We start from the raw sequence: 21,093 nt of genomic DNA, 5'->3' as shown, positions 1-21,093 counted from the left end.
ATTCTTTAAATAAGTGCATTCATCAATGAAATGCTTGGGTGCCACCACCAATAAGGAGTCCAGAGAAGACTCAGTGGTTAATAAAATCCCGCTTTTGTACACGCCGTAACTTACAGTTAATGGCTAAAGCTTGTAACAATGCCGGAGTGAGCACTGATCTTTCCCGCTTTCTCCCTATTCAACAAAAATGGCATGAGTTAGGTTTTTTCTTATGCTTTTTTCCCCCCAGTTGATCTCCCTTCTGGCATAAACATGTCAAAATTTATATATAATATATTTTGTTTTAGCCCACCTTTAAAAAATATATGATGTCTAGTGCACTAAGCACCCTGACCACGAGTTGGAGAGAAAACATATTAATATAAATTCAAATATTTTGCTGAATGCAAGATATAATTACATTTACTTGAATGCACTTACAGCTGGGAAAGAACCCATACTTATGGAAAAAAATAATTTTCAAAGGTGTTTTCATGGCTATCCTCGCGGGTGCGGGGAGAGAGGGAATCACTTTGCTATAAATATAATCATCTTTGCTCCTTTTAAAAAAATACAAAATTTTACATGCCACACTCAACTCCTATAATTATAAGCAGCCATTGCAAAGCAGTATTTCATTAAATGAATTCACAGGGGTTCATGGAACAACTTTTTTGCTAGGAATGCTTTTTGGAGAAAACATCCCAAAATAGGGGACTAAGGATTCGGGTTTTTCAGGTCCCTGACATACTCCACCTCTGGACTTCTATTCACTTGTAAGCAATTTTAACCACTTTCCAGATGTTTAAGATGAAACTAGCTAAGGACAGTGCAGTGGTTCCTTCCTATGGAATTCATAACTGTAGAACATAAGAGACATGGCCAAGTGAGATGTCAACATCAGTTTCTACAAAGGACGGCCTTTGAAATAAAAAAAAGACTGGAGTATCAAGAGAATTGTTACAGACAGCTGGATCCAACACTCATTAAAGTAGAAAGAGTCCTGTTGACTTTACTGTGTTTTGGATCAGGCCCCAATCCACCACATCATTTGAGCATATGCTTATCTTTATATAGATGAGAAGTTCCATCAACTTCAATAGGACTACTCACCTACTTACAGGTAAGCATGTGCGTAAGTATTTTGCTGGATCACGGCCTAACAAGGGGAGCGGGGGGAGGGAAGAATCTGCATGAGAAACAAATACTGCTGCTCAAATTTGTTAAATGCCTAAGGGCTTGTCTACATGAACAACTAGACTTCGGCAACCTGGAATGTCAATCTAGCCCGCTCTAGCCTGCCACAGAGTAGCTGTCTATGAGCACCCTGCTGACACACGTTAACAGTTGGTCAGAGAGCTTTGACAAAACATTCTTTTAGTTTTTTGGACTGCCACTGCACATCAAGTGGATGTTTTCAGAGAACTAGCCACAATGATTCCAAGAGCTCTTTCTTGACCAGTAAAAGAACTTAACTTTCTTTTGTTGGGGGGAGAAGGATAGCTCAGTGGCTTGAGCATTGGCCTGCTAAACCTAGGGTTGTGAGTTCAATCCTTCAGGGGGGCATTTAGGGATGTGGGGCAAAATCAGTACTTGGTCCTACTAGTGAAGGCAGGGGGCTGGACTTGATGACCTTCCAGTTCTATGAGATAGTTATAATAATATATGGAGATATACCTACAGTGAGTAATTTTATATTGTCATAAAATTTTGCCACTTCACAGTTATCCCTTTTTCCAGATCATTTATGAATATGTTGATTAGCACTGCTGAGTACAGATCCTTGGGATACCCCACTATTCACCTCTCTCTCTCCACTGACCTTGATTCCTACCCTTTGTTTCCTATCTTTTAACCAGTTACTGATCCATGAGAGGATCTCTCTTATCCCATGACTATTTACTTTGCTTAAGAGCCTTTGGTGAGGGACCTTGTCAAAGGCGTTCTGAAAGTCCAAATACACTATATTCACTGGATCACCCTTGTCAACATGTTTGTTGACTCCCTAAAAGAATTTTAGGAGATTGGTGAGGCATGATTTCCCTTTACAAAAGCGGTTTTGTCTCTTCCCCAACAAATCATGATCTCTACATGTCTGATAATTCTGTTCTTTTCTATGGTTTCAATCACTTTGCCCGATATTGAAGTTAGGCATATCGTCCTGTAATTGCCAGGATCACCACTTGAGCCTTTAAAAAAAAAATGGCGTCACATTAGCTATCCTACAATCATCTGGTACAGAAGCTGATTTAAGCGATAGGATACATACCACAGTTAGGAGTTCTGCAATTTCATATTTTAATTCCTTCAGAACTCTTATGTGAATACCATCTGGCCTGGTGACTTATTACTGTTTAATTTATCAATTTGTTCCAAAGATTCAGGTAAGTATCAGACAAGCCTTAGAGTTGGTGTAATTCAATCTGCCGTAAAATAAAAATCTATCACGTTTGAAATGGGTTTTTTCCTAACCTAAATAAATGACTGGAGTTTCAGAATGATCATGTTATTGTTTGCATGTCTTATAGCCTGTTTGTAAACTCCAGTGTTCCAGTAGTACATGAATTTAGTGCCTGGAAATTGTCAATGTTTTTTAACTTTCCTTTGCTTTTACAACCACACCAAGTTGAAATAACCTGTAAAAACTAAAAATAGATTGTTGGTTTTGATATATATGATATTTGTGCTTCATCTATAGCTACCTAATTTAACTGCTGTTTTCTAAGCGGCCTGTGATATTCAAGAATAGAATACTGATTCCTGATTTTTCTATGTGGGGATGAATAAAAGTTCTATGTTTGTTTTGGTGCAATTCACATGGTCATATAGTTTATTTGTGAGTATGCAGCTGATGGATGATTTACTCATAAAAATCAAATATTTATTATTTGTGTAGTTGTGGCATGTAGGAGTTTTAGTTATGGAACACAGACCTGTACAAACACAATCAGTTTACAGTCTAATGCTGATGGGATCCTGGCAGTTGAATGAATTTTAGCACAAATGACAATACATTTCCATTCTTAAAATCTTTGAATCGTCCCTTATCTGAAACAATACCAAGCGACCAGTCAATCATCAGGAATAATGAAACACAAATACACAAATAGAGAATGGTATCTGAGCAACCAAAAAACTGAAATTGATTCAACAAAACTCTACGATGGAAGCATCTGTAGAAATCAGGATGGGTTTGTGAACCGAATTGAGGGGCTAAGCTTGTACGGCCTAGCATTCATCAGAAAGTTTTTTTTAAAACTCTGTTCATGAATCCTAATGAAACTGAGTAGCGATGAGCTAATTCCAAAGAAATGGTTGAAAAGATCACTTGTCAAATTGCAAATGAGCCAGGTAGAAGGTACATCTACTGTGACGAGTCCAACTGAACTGGATATTATATCATTGCTAAACAAGCAGCGCTTTCTAGACTTCATTCTGACACATCCTTTTTCTGTTCAGTGAGACTCTTGCAACATAGACAGTGTAGAATTCCACCTTATAGCAACATCCTGGATCTGTTGCTTTTTGGGCAGGGTGCTTTTTCTTTCCTGTGATTTAAATGGGATGTTCAAAGCCTGGGAGAAGGACTAAAATAATCAACAATTTATTTGACAGCTGAGACTACATTTTCCTACCTGTCAATCAACTTCTGGAAAGCCACAGACTATAAGACTGAGGCAATGTGCTAAATGAGACACATGTGTGTAAAAACTACTGTCCCTAAGTGTTTTCAAAATGTCAGCATGGCTGAATGTACTCAGTCCTGGTGAATAAACTTCAGTTCCTAACTTGTTTTAGGTTTCCTAGCAGCTTGAATGACTCATGACGGTTTAACAAATGATAATAGTGTGCACTTGTATGGTGCCCTTTGCAAAAAGATCTCAAAGCATTCGATGCACATAAATTATGTAAGCCTTGCAACTACCCCTGTGAGATACATATTATTATCTCCATTTTACACATGGTCCAAAATAGCCCAGATCCATCAATCTTCATGTCAAACTACAAAGGTCTTGTTTTCCCTGAGGCTTTTGGGTAATGCACAAGCCGAGGCTGGGTATATTATACATTGGGGCCAGAAGTAGAGATGGGGGATTTATTTTCTTCTCATTTATGGTTTGAAGAAGCTGCTTTGTTTGGTTGTTTTGGTTCATATTTTTAAAGCATGGCAGAGCTATTTTGAATTAGGTGACTTTTTATGTCACGTAAATAAAAATACATGAACGTGGAATATCAGAGGTACAGAGAAGTTATGATCTCACTGGGATTTGCTAGTGTTCAGTATCTCTGAAAAGTTAGACCTCTTATTTAAGTATCTATATATCTACTTAGGTGTCACATGTTTGAAAATGTTGGCCAAAGTGACTTGCCCAAAGTCACAGCGGAAGTCTGCGCCAAGAGCACCAGAAGCCATGATGTCTAGCCTTGTGCTTTAACCACTAAAAATACTCCTTCCTTTTATGCGTAGGAGAGTAGTGATGTTTTTCAGATGTTTACACCATAAAAACAACTGCTAGCTTTAACATTGTACCATGGAGCTGCATGCGTAGGTGACGGTTTTCAAGGGTACTAAGACACTGAACTCCAATGAAATGTGGGCACCTGACTCCTGAGCCTGTAGGACTATCTAACAATCAACATTTAACAAGCCAGAAAATCAAGGAGGGTGAATGTGTGTCTTTTGCTTTTTACACAACCAGAACAATATAGTGAAATCACACCAGCTGGGCTCCTATGTTGATTATCTATACATGCCAGACTTACCTACACAGATACAGCTGCTCTGGTTGGTCGATCATAATGAACATCACTAGACGGCTCGCGTATTGAAAAGATACTATTTCTATATACTCCCATGTATAATGTAAATTACCATCTCCGTTATTTTATGAGCAAGGGAAGATATTATGGAACACATCTGACATGGTGGGTTTGTCTCATCATTAGTATAATTTATTATTTGTTTCTAGCAGCACCCACAATGTGCTATGCGCTTTCCTGACAGAAAAGAGGGTACAGACTGTGACCCAAAAATCCAGAATAACTCACTAACACTGTTACAAGTCTCTTTGGGCACGGGGCCATTCAAGCCACTGGGAATTCTTCCATTGGCTCACTGGCCATTGGCTCAAACCTCGAGACTCAAGCTGGTCAAAAATTTTCCAATAAAATATTTTTCTGTCTGAAATTCCATTTCGACAAAATCTTTGGTCTCATCTTAAGACCCACAATACGTTACTGTAGCTCATCTCTGAACTCAGCAGAAGACTCCTTTATCATCATCATCATTGTACTGTAAGTTGAAATTGAAATGAAATGTTTCAATTTTATCAAAATTGAATGTTTTGATTAACCAGAAATGAAACTTCCTCCCCTTCCCCCCACCCCGGAATTTAGTTTTGCAGGAAATTTCAAAAGTCTTTATTTTATTTTATGTTTAGATTAGAACAAAATCAAATTATGAAATTGCTGAAGTTCCAGTGAAATAGAAAATCCAGTTTCTGCACAGCTCTACTCCCGAAACTGGCACATGTGTGCCTCTTCACCCTTATTACCGTTCTGGATGGTACAGCCATAACTTAATGGGAGGGCTGAATCCACTGGATCACCAGAACTCCATCCAGTGCAGCTGAGAAAGGGGGAGGCAAAAGAGGCTTTCTGTAACCTTTTAACCCCTAGCATCCTGGGGTTCAGCTTAGAGCAGCCACAATAACACTTTAAGTTGTACCAGTCGTTCCCATCCCCCCCTAGGGGTTATTATGCTGTCAGGGATCACTGGAGAACTCTAGCTCCACACCCTCTTGCCATGCTCCCAATATATCCCCTACCCTGGAGGGTCAAAAGGAGGTGGTGCAGTGCCAGCCACCTCAGCATGTATCCACCCCATCCCAGGAGAATCCTCATCTGACTTCTTAGTTCAGGAACAGGTCCCCTTTTGCACCATAAGAGCGACACAGATGGGATCAAATGGGGCCAGGATCTACTCCCTTGTGTCACAATGACCTTGGCTCTAAAATAAGTTGCAGCTATTTTTTTGTTCGTCTGTTTTACCTTTTACAGTTGACAGTTCAAGCACTAAAGGCAGGTTCCCTTCGGAGGCCAATGTTTGCTGTGGTAAAGTCCAGCTTGCAATTTCTGTTTTTATTTTATTTATATATTTTTGTCTAGTTCATCGTGATACTTGGGCAAATTCTCTGCTGGCATTAAATGGTCCTTGCTCTGTTGGCTTCAGTGAAACTACACCCTTTTACACCAGCTGAGAATCTGTCTCACTGTCTGCCCAAGTCTTATTTTAAAATAGAACTACCTGTGACAGCTTTTGGAAAATACCTAAATCCCATAGAGAATTTGTTTACAAACACTACAAAAATAATTACAGCTTATTACAAACACTACAGGTGGTTTAAAAATTGTATGTGCATATTTGGGGATCAGACCGTCTATACTTGAGTGAAGACTCAGTGAAATTTTACCTCAGACGAATATAATTTTGTCAACTTATTTGTTTATATATTTCCTAAGCTATGTGTCTGTGGCTATTTCCCGCAGTCCGAATACCAAGTGTCCTTCTTCAGCACTGTAGTGGTTTCTGACGGATACATGGCAAAGCACCGCAGGTAACGTCACAGCCAGCCAAAGGACCTGACATTTTAGCAGAACTACTCTCTGGTGACACATTCCTTGTGATTTGCAGTTGCATTTATTATGTGTTATAGACCATTTCCAGGTTAGAACAAGGAAGACTCAGAAGGAACCCACTGTTGTTGGGAGGGCATTTGGTGTGAGATCCTCCTCTCAGAGATTTTGAGACCGTAAAATTTCACCCAGTTACTTCTGCATTGAGCTGAATAATTTGTGTTTTACTAAAGTATCAGAGGGGTAGCCGTGTTAGTCTGGATCTGTAAAAAGTGACAAAGAGTCCTGTGGCACCTTATAGATTAACAGACGTATTGGAGCATAAGCTTTCGTGGGTGAATACCCACTTGGTCAGATGCAGGTAGTGGAAATTTCCAGAGGCAGGTATAAATATGTAGGCAAGAATCAGTCTAGAGATAGTGAGGTTAGTTCAGTCAGGGAGGATGAGGCCCTCTTCTAGCAGTTGAGGTGTGAACACCTAGAAGAGGGCCTCATCCTCCCTGACTGAACTAACCTCGTTATCTCTAGACTGATTCTTGCCTGCATATTTATACCTGCCTCTGGAAATTTCCACTACCTGCATCTGACAAAGTGGGCATTCACCCACGAAAGCTTATGCTCCAATATGTCTGTTCGGCTATAAGATGGGTCTTAGATTCTTTGTGTCTCAATTCATTCACCTGTAAAATAGTTATAATCACCTTCTGTGGGTCTGGTGAGACTTATTTAATTAATTAATATTTGTGTAAGGGGACTGTTGCCCCCTTACTAACATTCAGTGGGGGTGTTTGGGTTGCTAGCTCCCAGCACTAAAAGGGGAAGGGTCGATGGCAAATCAGGAGCCTGAGACTGACTGTCCCCGGGAACAATGGGGAGAGGCCAATGCTCCAGATCAGCCTGATTGACAGGGCGGGCAGGCTAATCAGAGAGTCAGGAGGCCGGGGGGGTCCCGTCCTCCGTGTGAACTGGAATGGCCTGAGTCAGACTGAGTGGGGCCGAGCTAAGGAGAGAGCAGGGGCCCAAGCAGAGCTGTAGCAACCAGAGCCAGAGGAGCCAGAGACGCAGCCCAGGGAGAGCAGATCCTGTGCTGGGAGCAGAGGTGCAGCCGCAGAGCCAGAGACGCAGCCCAGGGAGAGCAGATCCTGTGCTGGGAGCAGAGGTGCAGCCGCAGAGCCAGAGACGCAGCCCAGGGAGAGCAGATCCTGTGCTGGGAGTGGAGCTGCAGCCACAGAGCCAGAGACGCAGCCCGGGGAGAGCAGATCCGGTGCTGGGAGCAGAGCTGCAGCTGCAGAGCCAGGTGTGGTGAGCAAGTGGGGCCAGCCAAGGGGGAACCTGGGCAAAGGGCCCAGCACAGAAAGACACCCCCAGACAAGGGCCCTTGCAGGCCAGACCGGGAGGGGGACCTTAACCCTACGGGGGGCTGACGCTGGGAAGAAGGGTCCCACCACTCAAAGCCCGGAGGTGTGTGGCCACCACCATTGCAAGTGTCCAACCCGCAGCGTCTCTGCAGCACAGCCTGGGCCTGAGAAGGAGGCCTGGGACCTACAAGAAGCAGACTGTGACCTGCCCTGACATTCCAGAGACACTGGTTGTGATGTTCCCTGCCACAGAGCAGGGTGATGTGTTTTCCTTTAACCTTTCCCATTTTTCCTTGTTCTTTTCTTTAAATTAATTGTTAATTAAACAACTTGTATTTGCTTTAAATTGTATGGAATAATCAGTGGGTCAGGGAGGTGCCCAGTGTAAAGAGAGTACCCCGGAGTGGGGACACCCTAGCCCCTGTCCTAGGTGACCACAGCAGGGTTGGGGGTCGAGCCCCCCAGGAATCCTGGGCCCAGCCTTGTTGGGGTTACGAGGACTCAGCCAGACAGGAGAGTGGAAGGGGAGCCCTCAAGGGCAGGAAGGCCTCTGGGTAAAGGAAGTGGGAGCGGGGACTCAGATCCTTTCGCTTGCCCACCTCACCGGGGTAGTGCAGAAGTCAGGAAATTTCCCCACAATAGCGGGACCATTCCCCCGCTTACATAATTGGCGTCACGAACAGGATCCTATCCACAGGGTCCATCCCATTGGTTTTCTGGTTAAGTTCTAGTAGCATGGTCCGGGCCTAGTTGAGCACCCTACCATGGCTGGAATTGAAGAACTACGAACCCAGTTTGCTGAACTTCAGCGCAGATTATCAGACCAAGCGGAGGCATTACAGCAAGCTAGAACTGAACAGAGAGAAGCCTTATCGCTGGCCAAGGCAGTAATAGAGCAACAGACAGCAGAAGCTAAGAAACCCCCTACTATTTATGTCCCACGGGAGCGGAAGGTCACGGAGTTTGGTGGCTTCCCGACTAGACCAGGAGACATTACAGTAGAGGAGTGGGTCAAGTCTGTGAAGGCGGCTCTGCGTGTGCTAAGAGTACCTGAAGAAGATCATGTGGACTTCATAGAGGAGCACCTCAAGGGCCAGGCCAAGGCCACAGTAAAGTTCATGGCAGTGGCAGACAACAAAGATGTGGAAAAGGTATTTGAACTCCTCCTAAAAGTGTATGGAGACAAGGTACCTATTGGAACCCGACTAAAGGAGTTTTTTGAGAGAAAGCAGGAGCCTGGTGAAACTGTCCGGGCATACGCATATGACCTCCAGGAGAGAATGAGCAAAGTGGAACGGCGAGACCCTCAGCGAGTTCCAGACCCAGATACGGTTCTGAAAGAGCAGTTGGTGCTGGGGCTCCGTGATGACTCCCTCCGACGTGAAATGAAAAGGAGGTTTAAAGAAGAGCCCAGTAAGAAGTTCCATGAACTCATGCAGGCTGCCATTATGTGGTCAGAAGAAGAGGAAGTTCCTGTGGCAGAGGCGGCCAAGCCTAATCCCCATACACGAAGTGGGGGCCTAGTGAATGCAGCTGCTGGGGAAAAGGTCCTGCCCCAAACAGAGCTAACATTGGAAAGCTTAAGTGAAGCTGTCCAAAAACTGGCGGTCCAACAGGGGGAGATGCTGAAAGTGATGACCGAGTTGATGAAAGAAAAGAATCCCATTAGTATGCCAAAGTATCCAAGGGCACCGGGATCCCGAAGAGCCCCACTGAAGGATGAGCTGGGAAGATACATTTGTTACACTTGTGAAAGGCCAGGACATACTAGCCGAGAATGTCCACTGAGAAGGAGAACAGAGTCCCAGGCACTCGAAACCAATGGGGCACCAGGAGCAAGTGGTCCCTCTACAGTAGAAGGCCAAGCAGTGGCAGAAGGATTCCTAGGCCTGTCCTTTGTGGAAAATCCCTCTGCATACAGTGTTGAGAGGAACATGGGCAGTGCCAGCATATCTAGCGATTTCTGTAAGCGAGCATTTGGAGATTGTCTAACTGCTGAAGTATGTATAGCAGGGGTGAAGACCAGATGTTTGTTAGATACTGGCTCAGAAGTCACCACCATTACTGAGTCGCATTTTCAAAAATATCTGAAGGACAAGGACCTGACCATGCACAGCACACGGTTTGTACGTCTAACAGCTGTTAATGGACTGGCAATCCCAGTGGTGGGGTGCCTCGAAACAGACATAGAGTATATGGGCCAGACACTGCCAGGAAAATGCATCTTCATCCTGAAAGACAAAGCCTCAAAAGGGAGCCATATAGGAGAAGGAGTCCCAGGGATTCTAGGGATGAACATCATTAGTGAGCTGAAGGAGCTACTGCTGCCAGGAGAAGGAACCAGGAAGATGAACTGTCACGAGCACTCTATGAAGAATGCTGTGCTGAGTAAAGTACTGGCTCGAGAGGAGAGGCAGAGTCTTTCCCTGGGCCCCACAAGGCATATGGGAAATGGTAAAGTGGGCAGAGAACGGAAGACCATTATTCCTCCTTGGAGAGGGAAGATCCTTGACGAACACAGCTGTGTACCAGGAAATGAGCTGCAGGTGACGAAGGAGAAGGGAGGACGAGTTACCTTTCTTCAAGAAAGATGTAATGGGAGACTGCAAGTTCCAGTTCAAGCGGCACGTCAAGGGCTGATTCCTGCATATGTGGCTAACATAAGGGCGTTGCCAGAGAAGCATCAAGAAGTCTTTTCTAAGAATGAGATGACCAATTATGATGACCAGGTCAAAGGTCACCATGACAGGCTGAAGACAGCCTGGAAAGTTGCTCTCAGAACAACTAAAGACAGAGCCCAAAGTAGGAAAGGGACTTATGATAGCAAGTCCAGTGGGGCTCTCATCAGATCTGGTGACTGTGTACCACTTCGTAGCCGTAGACGCCGGAGATGTAATAAAATACAGGACAAATGGAAGCCAAATCCCCCCACTGTGATCACCCACAACAATCCCGAACTGCCAGTGTACGCTAACCAGCCTGAACGAGGAGGTCCTGGGATAGTAGTACATAGGGACCAGTTGAAACATTGCACTCTTAGTCCAGACAGGGACCATAGGAGGCGTAGATCAGTACGCCCTAAGGAGGCTGAAACCAATTGGGAAATGGTTCTAGTCCCACAAACCGAATACAGAGGGGGACAGAGTGGGGCAAACCCAAACCCTAACAAGAATGGCCAGATCCTTCAAACTGACCCAGTATTACCCGAGGATAGGAAAATAGAAAATATGGGTAACGAACCGCCAGTCTTAAGAAGGTCCCAGAGGGCTAATAAGGGTGTACTTCCTGTTAGACTTAGAGATAATTATGTTATTGGTTCTATGTAGTGTTTTAATGAATATTGTTATGTATGGTATTAAGAAGTAGATGTGAAATGTTAAATGCTAAATGTTCTTTTAATAATTGCTAATGGGTTGTTAATATACAATGATATGGGTATATGTTGTTACCATGGGGCCTGGATGTACCGATGTAAATATTGTGAATGTGGCAGTATTTTAGCAAGGGGGAATGTAAGGGGACTGTTGCCCCCTTACTAACATTCAGTGGGGGTGTTTGGGTTGCTAGCTCCCAGCACTAAAAGGGGAAGGGTCGATGGCAAATCAGGAGCCTGAGACTGACTGTCCCCGGGAACAATGGGGAGAGGCCAATGCTCCAGATCAGCCTGATTGACAGGGCGGGCAGGCTAATCAGAGAGTCAGGAGGCCGGGGGGGTCCCGTCCTCCGTGTGAACTGGAATGGCCTGAGTCAGACTGAGTGGGGCCGAGCTAAGGAGAGAGCAGGGGCCCAAGCAGAGCTGTAGCAACCAGAGCCAGAGGAGCCAGAGACGCAGCCCAGGGAGAGCAGATCCTGTGCTGGGAGCAGAGGTGCAGCCGCAGAGCCAGAGACGCAGCCCAGGGAGAGCAGATCCTGTGCTGGGAGCAGAGGTGCAGCCGCAGAGCCAGAGACGCAGCCCAGGGAGAGCAGATCCTGTGCTGGGAGTGGAGCTGCAGCCACAGAGCCAGAGACGCAGCCCGGGGAGAGCAGATCCGGTGCTGGGAGCAGAGCTGCAGCTGCAGAGCCAGGTGTGGTGAGCAAGTGGGGCCAGCCAAGGGGGAACCTGGGCAAAGGGCCCAGCACAGAAAGACACCCCCAGACAAGGGCCCTTGCAGGCCAGACCGGGAGGGGGACCTTAACCCTACGGGGGGCTGACGCTGGGAAGAAGGGTCCCACCACTCAAAGCCCGGAGGTGTGTGGCCACCACCATTGCAAGTGTCCAACCCGCAGCGTCTCTGCAGCACGGCCTGGGCCTGAGAAGGAGGCCTGGGACCTACAAGAAGCAGACTGTGACCTGCCCTGACATTCCAGAGACACTGGTTGTGATGTTCCCTGCCACAGAGCAGGGTGATGTGTTTTCCTTTAACCTTTCCCATTTTTCCTTGTTCTTTTCTTTAAATTAATTGTTAATTAAACAACTTGTATTTGCTTTAAATTGTATGGAATAATCAGTGGGTCAGGGAGGTGCCCAGTGTAAAGAGAGTACCCCGGAGTGGGGACACCCTAGCCCCTGTCCTAGGTGACCACAGCAGGGTTGGGGGTCGAGCCCCCCAGGAATCCTGGGCCCAGCCTTGTTGGGGTTACGAGGACTCAGCCAGACAGGAGAGTGGAAGGGGAGCCCTCAAGGGCAGGAAGGCCTCTGGGTAAAGGAAGTGGGAGCGGGGACTCAGATCCTTTCGCTTGCCCACCTCACCGGGGTAGTGCAGAAGTCAGGAAATTTCCCCACAATAGCGGGACCATTCCCCCGCTTACATAATTGGCGTCACGAACAGGATCCTATCCACAGGGTCCATCCCATTGGTTTTCTGGTTAAGTTCTAGTAGCATGGTCCGGGCCTAGTTGAGCACCCTACCATGGCTGGAATTGAAGAACTACGAACCCAGTTTGCTGAACTTCAGCGCAGATTATCAGACCAAGCGGAGGCATTACAGCAAGCTAGAACTGAACAGAGAGAAGCCTTATCGCTGGCCAAGGCAGTAATAGAGCAACAGACAGCAGAAGCTAAGAAACCCCCTACTATTTATGTCCCACGGGAGCGGAAGGTCACGGAGTTTGGTGGCTTCCCGACTAGACCAGGAGACATTACAGTAGAGGAGTGGGTCAAGTCTGTGAAGGCGGCTCTGCGTGTGCTAAGAGTACCTGAAGAAGATCATGTGGACTTCATAGAGGAGCACCTCAAGGGCCAGGCCAAGGCCACAGTAAAGTTCATGGCAGTGGCAGACAACAAAGATGTGGAAAAGGTATTTGAACTCCTCCTAAAAGTGTATGGAGACAAGGTACCTATTGGAACCCGACTAAAGGAGTTTTTTGAGAGAAAGCAGGAGCCTGGTGAAACTGTCCGGGCATACGCATATGACCTCCAGGAGAGAATGAGCAAAGTGGAACGGCGAGACCCTCAGCGAGTTCCAGACCCAGATACGGTTCTGAAAGAGCAGTTGGTGCTGGGGCTCCGTGATGACTCCCTCCGACGTGAAATGAAAAGGAGGTTTAAAGAAGAGCCCAGTAAGAAGTTCCATGAACTCATGCAGGCTGCCATTATGTGGTCAGAAGAAGAGGAAGTTCCTGTGGCAGAGGCGGCCAAGCCTAATCCCCATACACGAAGTGGGGGCCTAGTGAATGCAGCTGCTGGGGAAAAGGTCCTGCCCCAAACAGAGCTAACATTGGAAAGCTTAAGTGAAGCTGTCCAAAAACTGGCGGTCCAACAGGGGGAGATGCTGAAAGTGATGACCGAGTTGATGAAAGAAAAGAATCCCATTAGTATGCCAAAGTATCCAAGGGCACCGGGATCCCGAAGAGCCCCACTGAAGGATGAGCTGGGAAGATACATTTGTTACACTTGTGAAAGGCCAGGACATACTAGCCGAGAATGTCCACTGAGAAGGAGAACAGAGTCCCAGGCACTCGAAACCAATGGGGCACCAGGAGCAAGTGGTCCCTCTACAGTAGAAGGCCAAGCAGTGGCAGAAGGATTCCTAGGCCTGTCCTTTGTGGAAAATCCCTCTGCATACAGTGTTGAGAGGAACATGGGCAGTGCCAGCATATCTAGCGATTTCTGTAAGCGAGCATTTGGAGATTGTCTAACTGCTGAAGTATGTATAGCAGGGGTGAAGACCAGATGTTTGTTAGATACTGGCTCAGAAGTCACCACCATTACTGAGTCGCATTTTCAAAAATATCTGAAGGACAAGGACCTGACCATGCACAGCACACGGTTTGTACGTCTAACAGCTGTTAATGGACTGGCAATCCCAGTGGTGGGGTGCCTCGAAACAGACATAGAGTATATGGGCCAGACACTGCCAGGAAAATGCATCTTCATCCTGAAAGACAAAGCCTCAAAAGGGAGCCATATAGGAGAAGGAGTCCCAGGGATTCTAGGGATGAACATCATTAGTGAGCTGAAGGAGCTACTGCTGCCAGGAGAAGGAACCAGGAAGATGAACTGTCACGAGCACTCTATGAAGAATGCTGTGCTGAGTAAAGTACTGGCTCGAGAGGAGAGGCAGAGTCTTTCCCTGGGCCCCACAAGGCATATGGGAAATGGTAAAGTGGGCAGAGAACGGAAGACCATTATTCCTCCTTGGAGAGGGAAGATCCTTGACGAACACAGCTGTGTACCAGGAAATGAGCTGCAGGTGACGAAGGAGAAGGGAGGACGAGTTACCTTTCTTCAAGAAAGATGTAATGGGAGACTGCAAGTTCCAGTTCAAGCGGCACGTCAAGGGCTGATTCCTGCATATGTGGCTAACATAAGGGCGTTGCCAGAGAAGCATCAAGAAGTCTTTTCTAAGAATGAGATGACCAATTATGATGACCAGGTCAAAGGTCACCATGACAGGCTGAAGACAGCCTGGAAAGTTGCTCTCAGAACAACTAAAGACAGAGCCCAAAGTAGGAAAGGGACTTATGATAGCAAGTCCAGTGGGGCTCTCATCAGATCTGGTGACTGTGTACCACTTCGTAGCCGTAGACGCCGGAGATGTAATAAAATACAGGACAAATGGAAGCCAAATCCCCCCACTGTGATCACCCACAACAATCCCGAACTGCCAGTGTACGCTAACCAGCCTGAACGAGGAGGTCCTGGGATAGTAGTACATAGGGACCAGTTGAAACATTGCACTCTTAGTCCAGACAGGGACCATAGGAGGCGTAGATCAGTACGCCCTAAGGAGGCTGAAACCAATTGGGAAATGGTTCTAGTCCCACAAACCGAATACAGAGGGGGACAGAGTGGGGCAAACCCAAACCCTAACAAGAATGGCCAGATCCTTCAAACTGACCCAGTATTACCCGAGGATAGGAAAATAGAAAATATGGGTAACGAACCGCCAGTCTTAAGAAGGTCCCAGAGGGCTAATAAGGGTGTACTTCCTGTTAGACTTAAAGATAATTATGTTATTGGTTCTATGTAGTGTTTTAATGAATATTGTTATGTATGGTATTAAGAAGTAGATGTGAAATGTTAAATGCTAAATGTTCTTTTAATAATTGCTAATGGGTTGTTAATATACAATGATATGGGTATATGTTGTTACCATGGGGCCTGGATGTACCGATGTAAATATTGTGAATGTGGCAGTATTTTAGCAAGGGGGAATGTAAGGGGACTGTTGCCCCCTTACTAACATTCAGTGGGGGTGTTTGGGTTGCTAGCTCCCAGCACTAAAAGGGGAAGGGTCGATGGCAAATCAGGAGCCTGAGACTGACTGTCCCCGGGAACAATGGGGAGAGGCCAATGCTCCAGATCAGCCTGATTGACAGGGCGGGCAGGCTAATCAGAGAGTCAGGAGGCCGGGGGGGTCCCGTCCTCCGTGTGAACTGGAATGGCCTGAGTCAGACTGAGTGGGGCCGAGCTAAGGAGAGAGCAGGGGCCCAAGCAGAGCTGTAGCAACCAGAGCCAGAGGAGCCAGAGACGCAGCCCAGGGAGAGCAGATCCTGTGCTGGGAGCAGAGGTGCAGCCGCAGAGCCAGAGACGCAGCCCAGGGAGAGCAGATCCTGTGCTGGGAGCAGAGGTGCAGCCGCAGAGCCAGAGACGCAGCCCAGGGAGAGCAGATCCTGTGCTGGGAGTGGAGCTGCAGCCACAGAGCCAGAGACGCAGCCCGGGGAGAGCAGATCCGGTGCTGGGAGCAGAGCTGCAGCTGCAGAGCCAGGTGTGGTGAGCAAGTGGGGCCAGCCAAGGGGGAACCTGGGCAAAGGGCCCAGCACAGAAAGACACCCCCAGACAAGGGCCCTTGCAGGCCAGACCGGGAGGGGGACCTTAACCCTACGGGGGGCTGACGCTGGGAAGAAGGGTCCCACCACTCAAAGCCCGGAGGTGTGTGGCCACCACCATTGCAAGTGTCCAACCCGCAGCGTCTCTGCAGCACGGCCTGGGCCTGAGAAGGAGGCCTGGGACCTACAAGAAGCAGACTGTGACCTGCCCTGACATTCCAGAGACACTGGTTGTGATGTTCCCTGCCACAGAGCAGGGTGATGTGTTTTCCTTTAACCTTTCCCATTTTTCCTTGTTCTTTTCTTTAAATTAATTGTTAATTAAACAACTTGTATTTGCTTTAAATTGTATGGAATAATCAGTGGGTCAGGGAGGTGCCCAGTGTAAAGAGAGTACCCCGGAGTGGGGACACCCTAGCCCCTGTCCTAGGTGACCACAGCAGGGTTGGGGGTCGAGCCCCCCAGGAATCCTGGGCCCAGCCTTGTTGGGGTTACGAGGACTCAGCCAGACAGGAGAGTGGAAGGGGAGCCCTCAAGGGCAGGAAGGCCTCTGGGTAAAGGAAGTGGGAGCGGGGACTCAGATCCTTTCGCTTGCCCACCTCACCGGGGTAGTGCAGAAGTCAGGAAATTTCCCCACAATAGCGGGACCATTCCCCCGCTTACATAATTGGCGTCACGAACAGGATCCTATCCACAGGGTCCATCCCATTGGTTTTCTGGTTAAGTTCTAGTAGCATGGTCCGGGCCTAGTTGAGCACCCTACCATGGCTGGAATTGAAGAACTACGAACCCAGTTTGCTGAACTTCAGCGCAGATTATCAGACCAAGCGGAGGCATTACAGCAAGCTAGAACTGAACAGAGAGAAGCCTTATCGCTGGCCAAGGCAGTAATAGAGCAACAGACAGCAGAAGCTAAGAAACCCCCTACTATTTATGTCCCACGGGAGCGGAAGGTCACGGAGTTTGGTGGCTTCCCGACTAGACCAGGAGACATTACAGTAGAGGAGTGGGTCAAGTCTGTGAAGGCGGCTCTGCGTGTGCTAAGAGTACCTGAAGAAGATCATGTGGACTTCATAGAGGAGCACCTCAAGGGCCAGGCCAAGGCCACAGTAAAGTTCATGGCAGTGGCAGACAACAAAGATGTGGAAAAGGTATTTGAACTCCTCCTAAAAGTGTATGGAGACAAGGTACCTATTGGAACCCGACTAAAGGAGTTTTTTGAGAGAAAGCAGGAGCCTGGTGAAACTGTCCGGGCATACGCATATGACCTCCAGGAGAGAATGAGCAAAGTGGAACGGCGAGACCCTCAGCGAGTTCCAGACCCAGATACGGTTCTGAAAGAGCAGTTGGTGCTGGGGCTCCGTGATGACTCCCTCCGACGTGAAATGAAAAGGAGGTTTAAAGAAGAGCCCAGTAAGAAGTTCCATGAACTCATGCAGGCTGCCATTATGTGGTCAGAAGAAGAGGAAGTTCCTGTGGCAGAGGCGGCCAAGCCTAATCCCCATACACGAAGTGGGGGCCTAGTGAATGCAGCTGCTGGGGAAAAGGTCCTGCCCCAAACAGAGCTAACATTGGAAAGCTTAAGTGAAGCTGTCCAAAAACTGGCGGTCCAACAGGGGGAGATGCTGAAAGTGATGACCGAGTTGATGAAAGAAAAGAATCCCATTAGTATGCCAAAGTATCCAAGGGCACCGGGATCCCGAAGAGCCCCACTGAAGGATGAGCTGGGAAGATACATTTGTTACACTTGTGAAAGGCCAGGACATACTAGCCGAGAATGTCCACTGAGAAGGAGAACAGAGTCCCAGGCACTCGAAACCAATGGGGCACCAGGAGCAAGTGGTCCCTCTACAGTAGAAGGCCAAGCAGTGGCAGAAGGATTCCTAGGCCTGTCCTTTGTGGAAAATCCCTCTGCATACAGTGTTGAGAGGAACATGGGCAGTGCCAGCATATCTAGCGATTTCTGTAAGCGAGCATTTGGAGATTGTCTAACTGCTGAAGTATGTATAGCAGGGGTGAAGACCAGATGTTTGTTAGATACTGGCTCAGAAGTCACCACCATTACTGAGTCGCATTTTCAAAAATATCTGAAGGACAAGGACCTGACCATGCACAGCACACGGTTTGTACGTCTAACAGCTGTTAATGGACTGGCAATCCCAGTGGTGGGGTGCCTCGAAACAGACATAGAGTATATGGGCCAGACACTGCCAGGAAAATGCATCTTCATCCTGAAAGACAAAGCCTCAAAAGGGAGCCATATAGGAGAAGGAGTCCCAGGGATTCTAGGGATGAACATCATTAGTGAGCTGAAGGAGCTACTGCTGCCAGGAGAAGGAACCAGGAAGATGAACTGTCACGAGCACTCTATGAAGAATGCTGTGCTGAGTAAAGTACTGGCTCGAGAGGAGAGGCAGAGTCTTTCCCTGGGCCCCACAAGGCATATGGGAAATGGTAAAGTGGGCAGAGAACGGAAGACCATTATTCCTCCTTGGAGAGGGAAGATCCTTGACGAACACAGCTGTGTACCAGGAAATGAGCTGCAGGTGACGAAGGAGAAGGGAGGACGAGTTACCTTTCTTCAAGAAAGATGTAATGGGAGACTGCAAGTTCCAGTTCAAGCGGCACGTCAAGGGCTGATTCCTGCATATGTGGCTAACATAAGGGCGTTGCCAGAGAAGCATCAAGAAGTCTTTTCTAAGAATGAGATGACCAATTATGATGACCAGGTCAAAGGTCACCATGACAGGCTGAAGACAGCCTGGAAAGTTGCTCTCAGAACAACTAAAGACAGAGCCCAAAGTAGGAAAGGGACTTATGATAGCAAGTCCAGTGGGGCTCTCATCAGATCTGGTGACTGTGTACCACTTCGTAGCCGTAGACGCCGGAGATGTAATAAAATACAGGACAAATGGAAGCCAAATCCCCCCACTGTGATCACCCACAACAATCCCGAACTGCCAGTGTACGCTAACCAGCCTGAACGAGGAGGTCCTGGGATAGTAGTACATAGGGACCAGTTGAAACATTGCACTCTTAGTCCAGACAGGGACCATAGGAGGCGTAGATCAGTACGCCCTAAGGAGGCTGAAACCAATTGGGAAATGGTTCTAGTCCCCCAAACCGAATACAGAGGGGGACAGAGTGGGGCAAACCCAAACCCTAACAAGAATGGCCAGATCCTTCAAACTGACCCAGTATTACCCGAGGATAGGAAAATAGAAAATATGGGTAACGAACCGCCAGTCTTAAGAAGGTCCCAGAGGGCTAATAAGGGTGTACTTCCTGTTAGACTTAAAGATAATTATGTTATTGGTTCTATGTAGTGTTTTAATGAATATTGTTATGTATGGTATTAAGAAGTAGATGTGAAATGTTAAATGCTAAATGTTCTTTTAATAATTGCTAATGGGTTGTTAATATACAATGATATGGGTATATGTTGTTACCATGGGGCCTGGATGTACCGATGTAAATATTGTGAATGTGGCAGTATTTTAGCAAGGGGGAATGTAAGGGGACTGTTGCCCCCTTACTAACATTCAGTGGGGGTGTTTGGGTTGCTAGCTCCCAGCACTAAAAGGGGAAGGGTCGATGGCAAATCAGGAGCCTGAGACTGACTGTCCCCGGGAACAATGGGGAGAGGCCAATGCTCCAGATCAGCCTGATTGACAGGGCGGGCAGGCTAATCAGAGAGTCAGGAGGCCGGGGGGGTCCCGTCCTCCGTGTGAACTGGAATGGCCTGAGTCAGACTGAGTGGGGCCGAGCTAAGGAGAGAGCAGGGGCCCAAGCAGAGCTGTAGCAACCAGAGCCAGAGGAGCCAGAGACGCAGCCCAGGGAGAGCAGATCCTGTGCTGGGAGCAGAGGTGCAGCCGCAGAGCCAGAGACGCAGCCCAGGGAGAGCAGATCCTGTGCTGGGAGCAGAGGTGCAGCCGCAGAGCCAGAGACGCAGCCCAGGGAGAGCAGATCCTGTGCTGGGAGTGGAGCTGCAGCCACAGAGCCAGAGACGCAGCCCGGGGAGAGCAGATCCGGTGCTGGGAGCAGAGCTGCAGCTGCAGAGCCAGGTGTGGTGAGCAAGTGGGGCCAGCCAAGGGGGAACCTGGGCAAAGGGCCCAGCACAGAAAGACACCCCCAGACAAGGGCCCTTGCAGGCCAGACCGGGAGGGGGACCTTAACCCTACGGGGGGCTGACGCTGGGAAGAAGGGTCCCACCACTCAAAGCCCGGAGGTGTGTGGCCACCACCATTGCAAGTGTCCAACCCGCAGCGTCTCTGCAGCACGGCCTGGGCCTGAGAAGGAGGCCTGGGACCTACAAGAAGCAGACTGTGACCTGCCCTGACATTCCAGAGACACTGGTTGTGATGTTCCCTGCCACAGAGCAGGGTGATGTGTTTTCCTTTAACCTTTCCCATTTTTCCTTGTTCTTTTCTTTAAATTAATTGTTAATTAAACAACTTGTATTTGCTTTAAATTGTATGGAATAATCAGTGGGTCAGGGAGGTGCCCAGTGTAAAGAGAGTACCCCGGAGTGGGGACACCCTAGCCCCTGTCCTAGGTGACCACAGCAGGGTTGGGGGTCGAGCCCCCCAGGAATCCTGGGCCCAGCCTTGTTGGGGTTACGAGGACTCAGCCAGACAGGAGAGTGGAAGGGGAGCCCTCAAGGGCAGGAAGGCCTCTGGGTAAAGGAAGTGGGAGCGGGGACTCAGATCCTTTCGCTTGCCCACCTCACCGGGGTAGTGCAGAAGTCAGGAAATTTCCCCACAATAGCGGGACCATTCCCCCGCTTACATTTGTAAAGAATGCAGATTTGTCCATGTAAGGTCAGAAGGGACATCTATAACCATGCAGTCTGATTTCCTGTATAACAAAG

At 47.7% G+C, this 21,093-nt stretch overlaps 2 protein-coding genes across 2 annotated transcripts; both read left to right on the top strand.

The window, feature by feature from the left end:
• Window positions 1–12,590: 12,590 nt before the first annotated feature.
• Window positions 12,591–16,569, top strand: LOC135974811 (uncharacterized). The gene is made up of 2 exons (XM_065563701.1): window positions 12,591–15,896; window positions 15,936–16,569. The coding sequence occupies exon 1, from the start codon at window positions 12,863–12,865 to the stop codon at window positions 15,422–15,424; it is 2,562 nt and encodes an 853-aa protein (XP_065419773.1). The 5' UTR covers window positions 12,591–12,862; the 3' UTR covers window positions 15,425–15,896; window positions 15,936–16,569.
• A 146-nt stretch (window positions 16,570–16,715) lies between these two features.
• LOC135974810 (uncharacterized) lies at window positions 16,716–20,694 on the top strand. Its single transcript, XM_065563700.1, has 2 exons — window positions 16,716–20,021; window positions 20,061–20,694. The coding sequence occupies exon 1, from the start codon at window positions 16,988–16,990 to the stop codon at window positions 19,547–19,549; it is 2,562 nt and encodes an 853-aa protein (XP_065419772.1). The 5' UTR covers window positions 16,716–16,987; the 3' UTR covers window positions 19,550–20,021; window positions 20,061–20,694.
• The last annotated feature ends 399 nt before the right edge of the window (window positions 20,695–21,093 follow it).

This window comes from Chrysemys picta, chromosome 12, assembly GCF_011386835.1.
Source record: "Chrysemys picta bellii isolate R12L10 chromosome 12, ASM1138683v2, whole genome shotgun sequence".
Lineage (NCBI taxonomy): Eukaryota > Metazoa > Chordata > Testudines > Emydidae > Chrysemys > Chrysemys picta.
This window is presented reverse-complemented; position numbering and strand designations above follow the sequence as displayed.

Bases quoted from the DNA above. Each gene is read 5' to 3' on its own strand.
- LOC135974811 (XM_065563701.1), top strand. From the start codon at position 12,863: ATGGCTGGAATTGAAGAACTACGAACCCAGTTTGCTGAACTTCAGCGC.
- LOC135974810 (XM_065563700.1), top strand. From the start codon at position 16,988: ATGGCTGGAATTGAAGAACTACGAACCCAGTTTGCTGAACTTCAGCGC.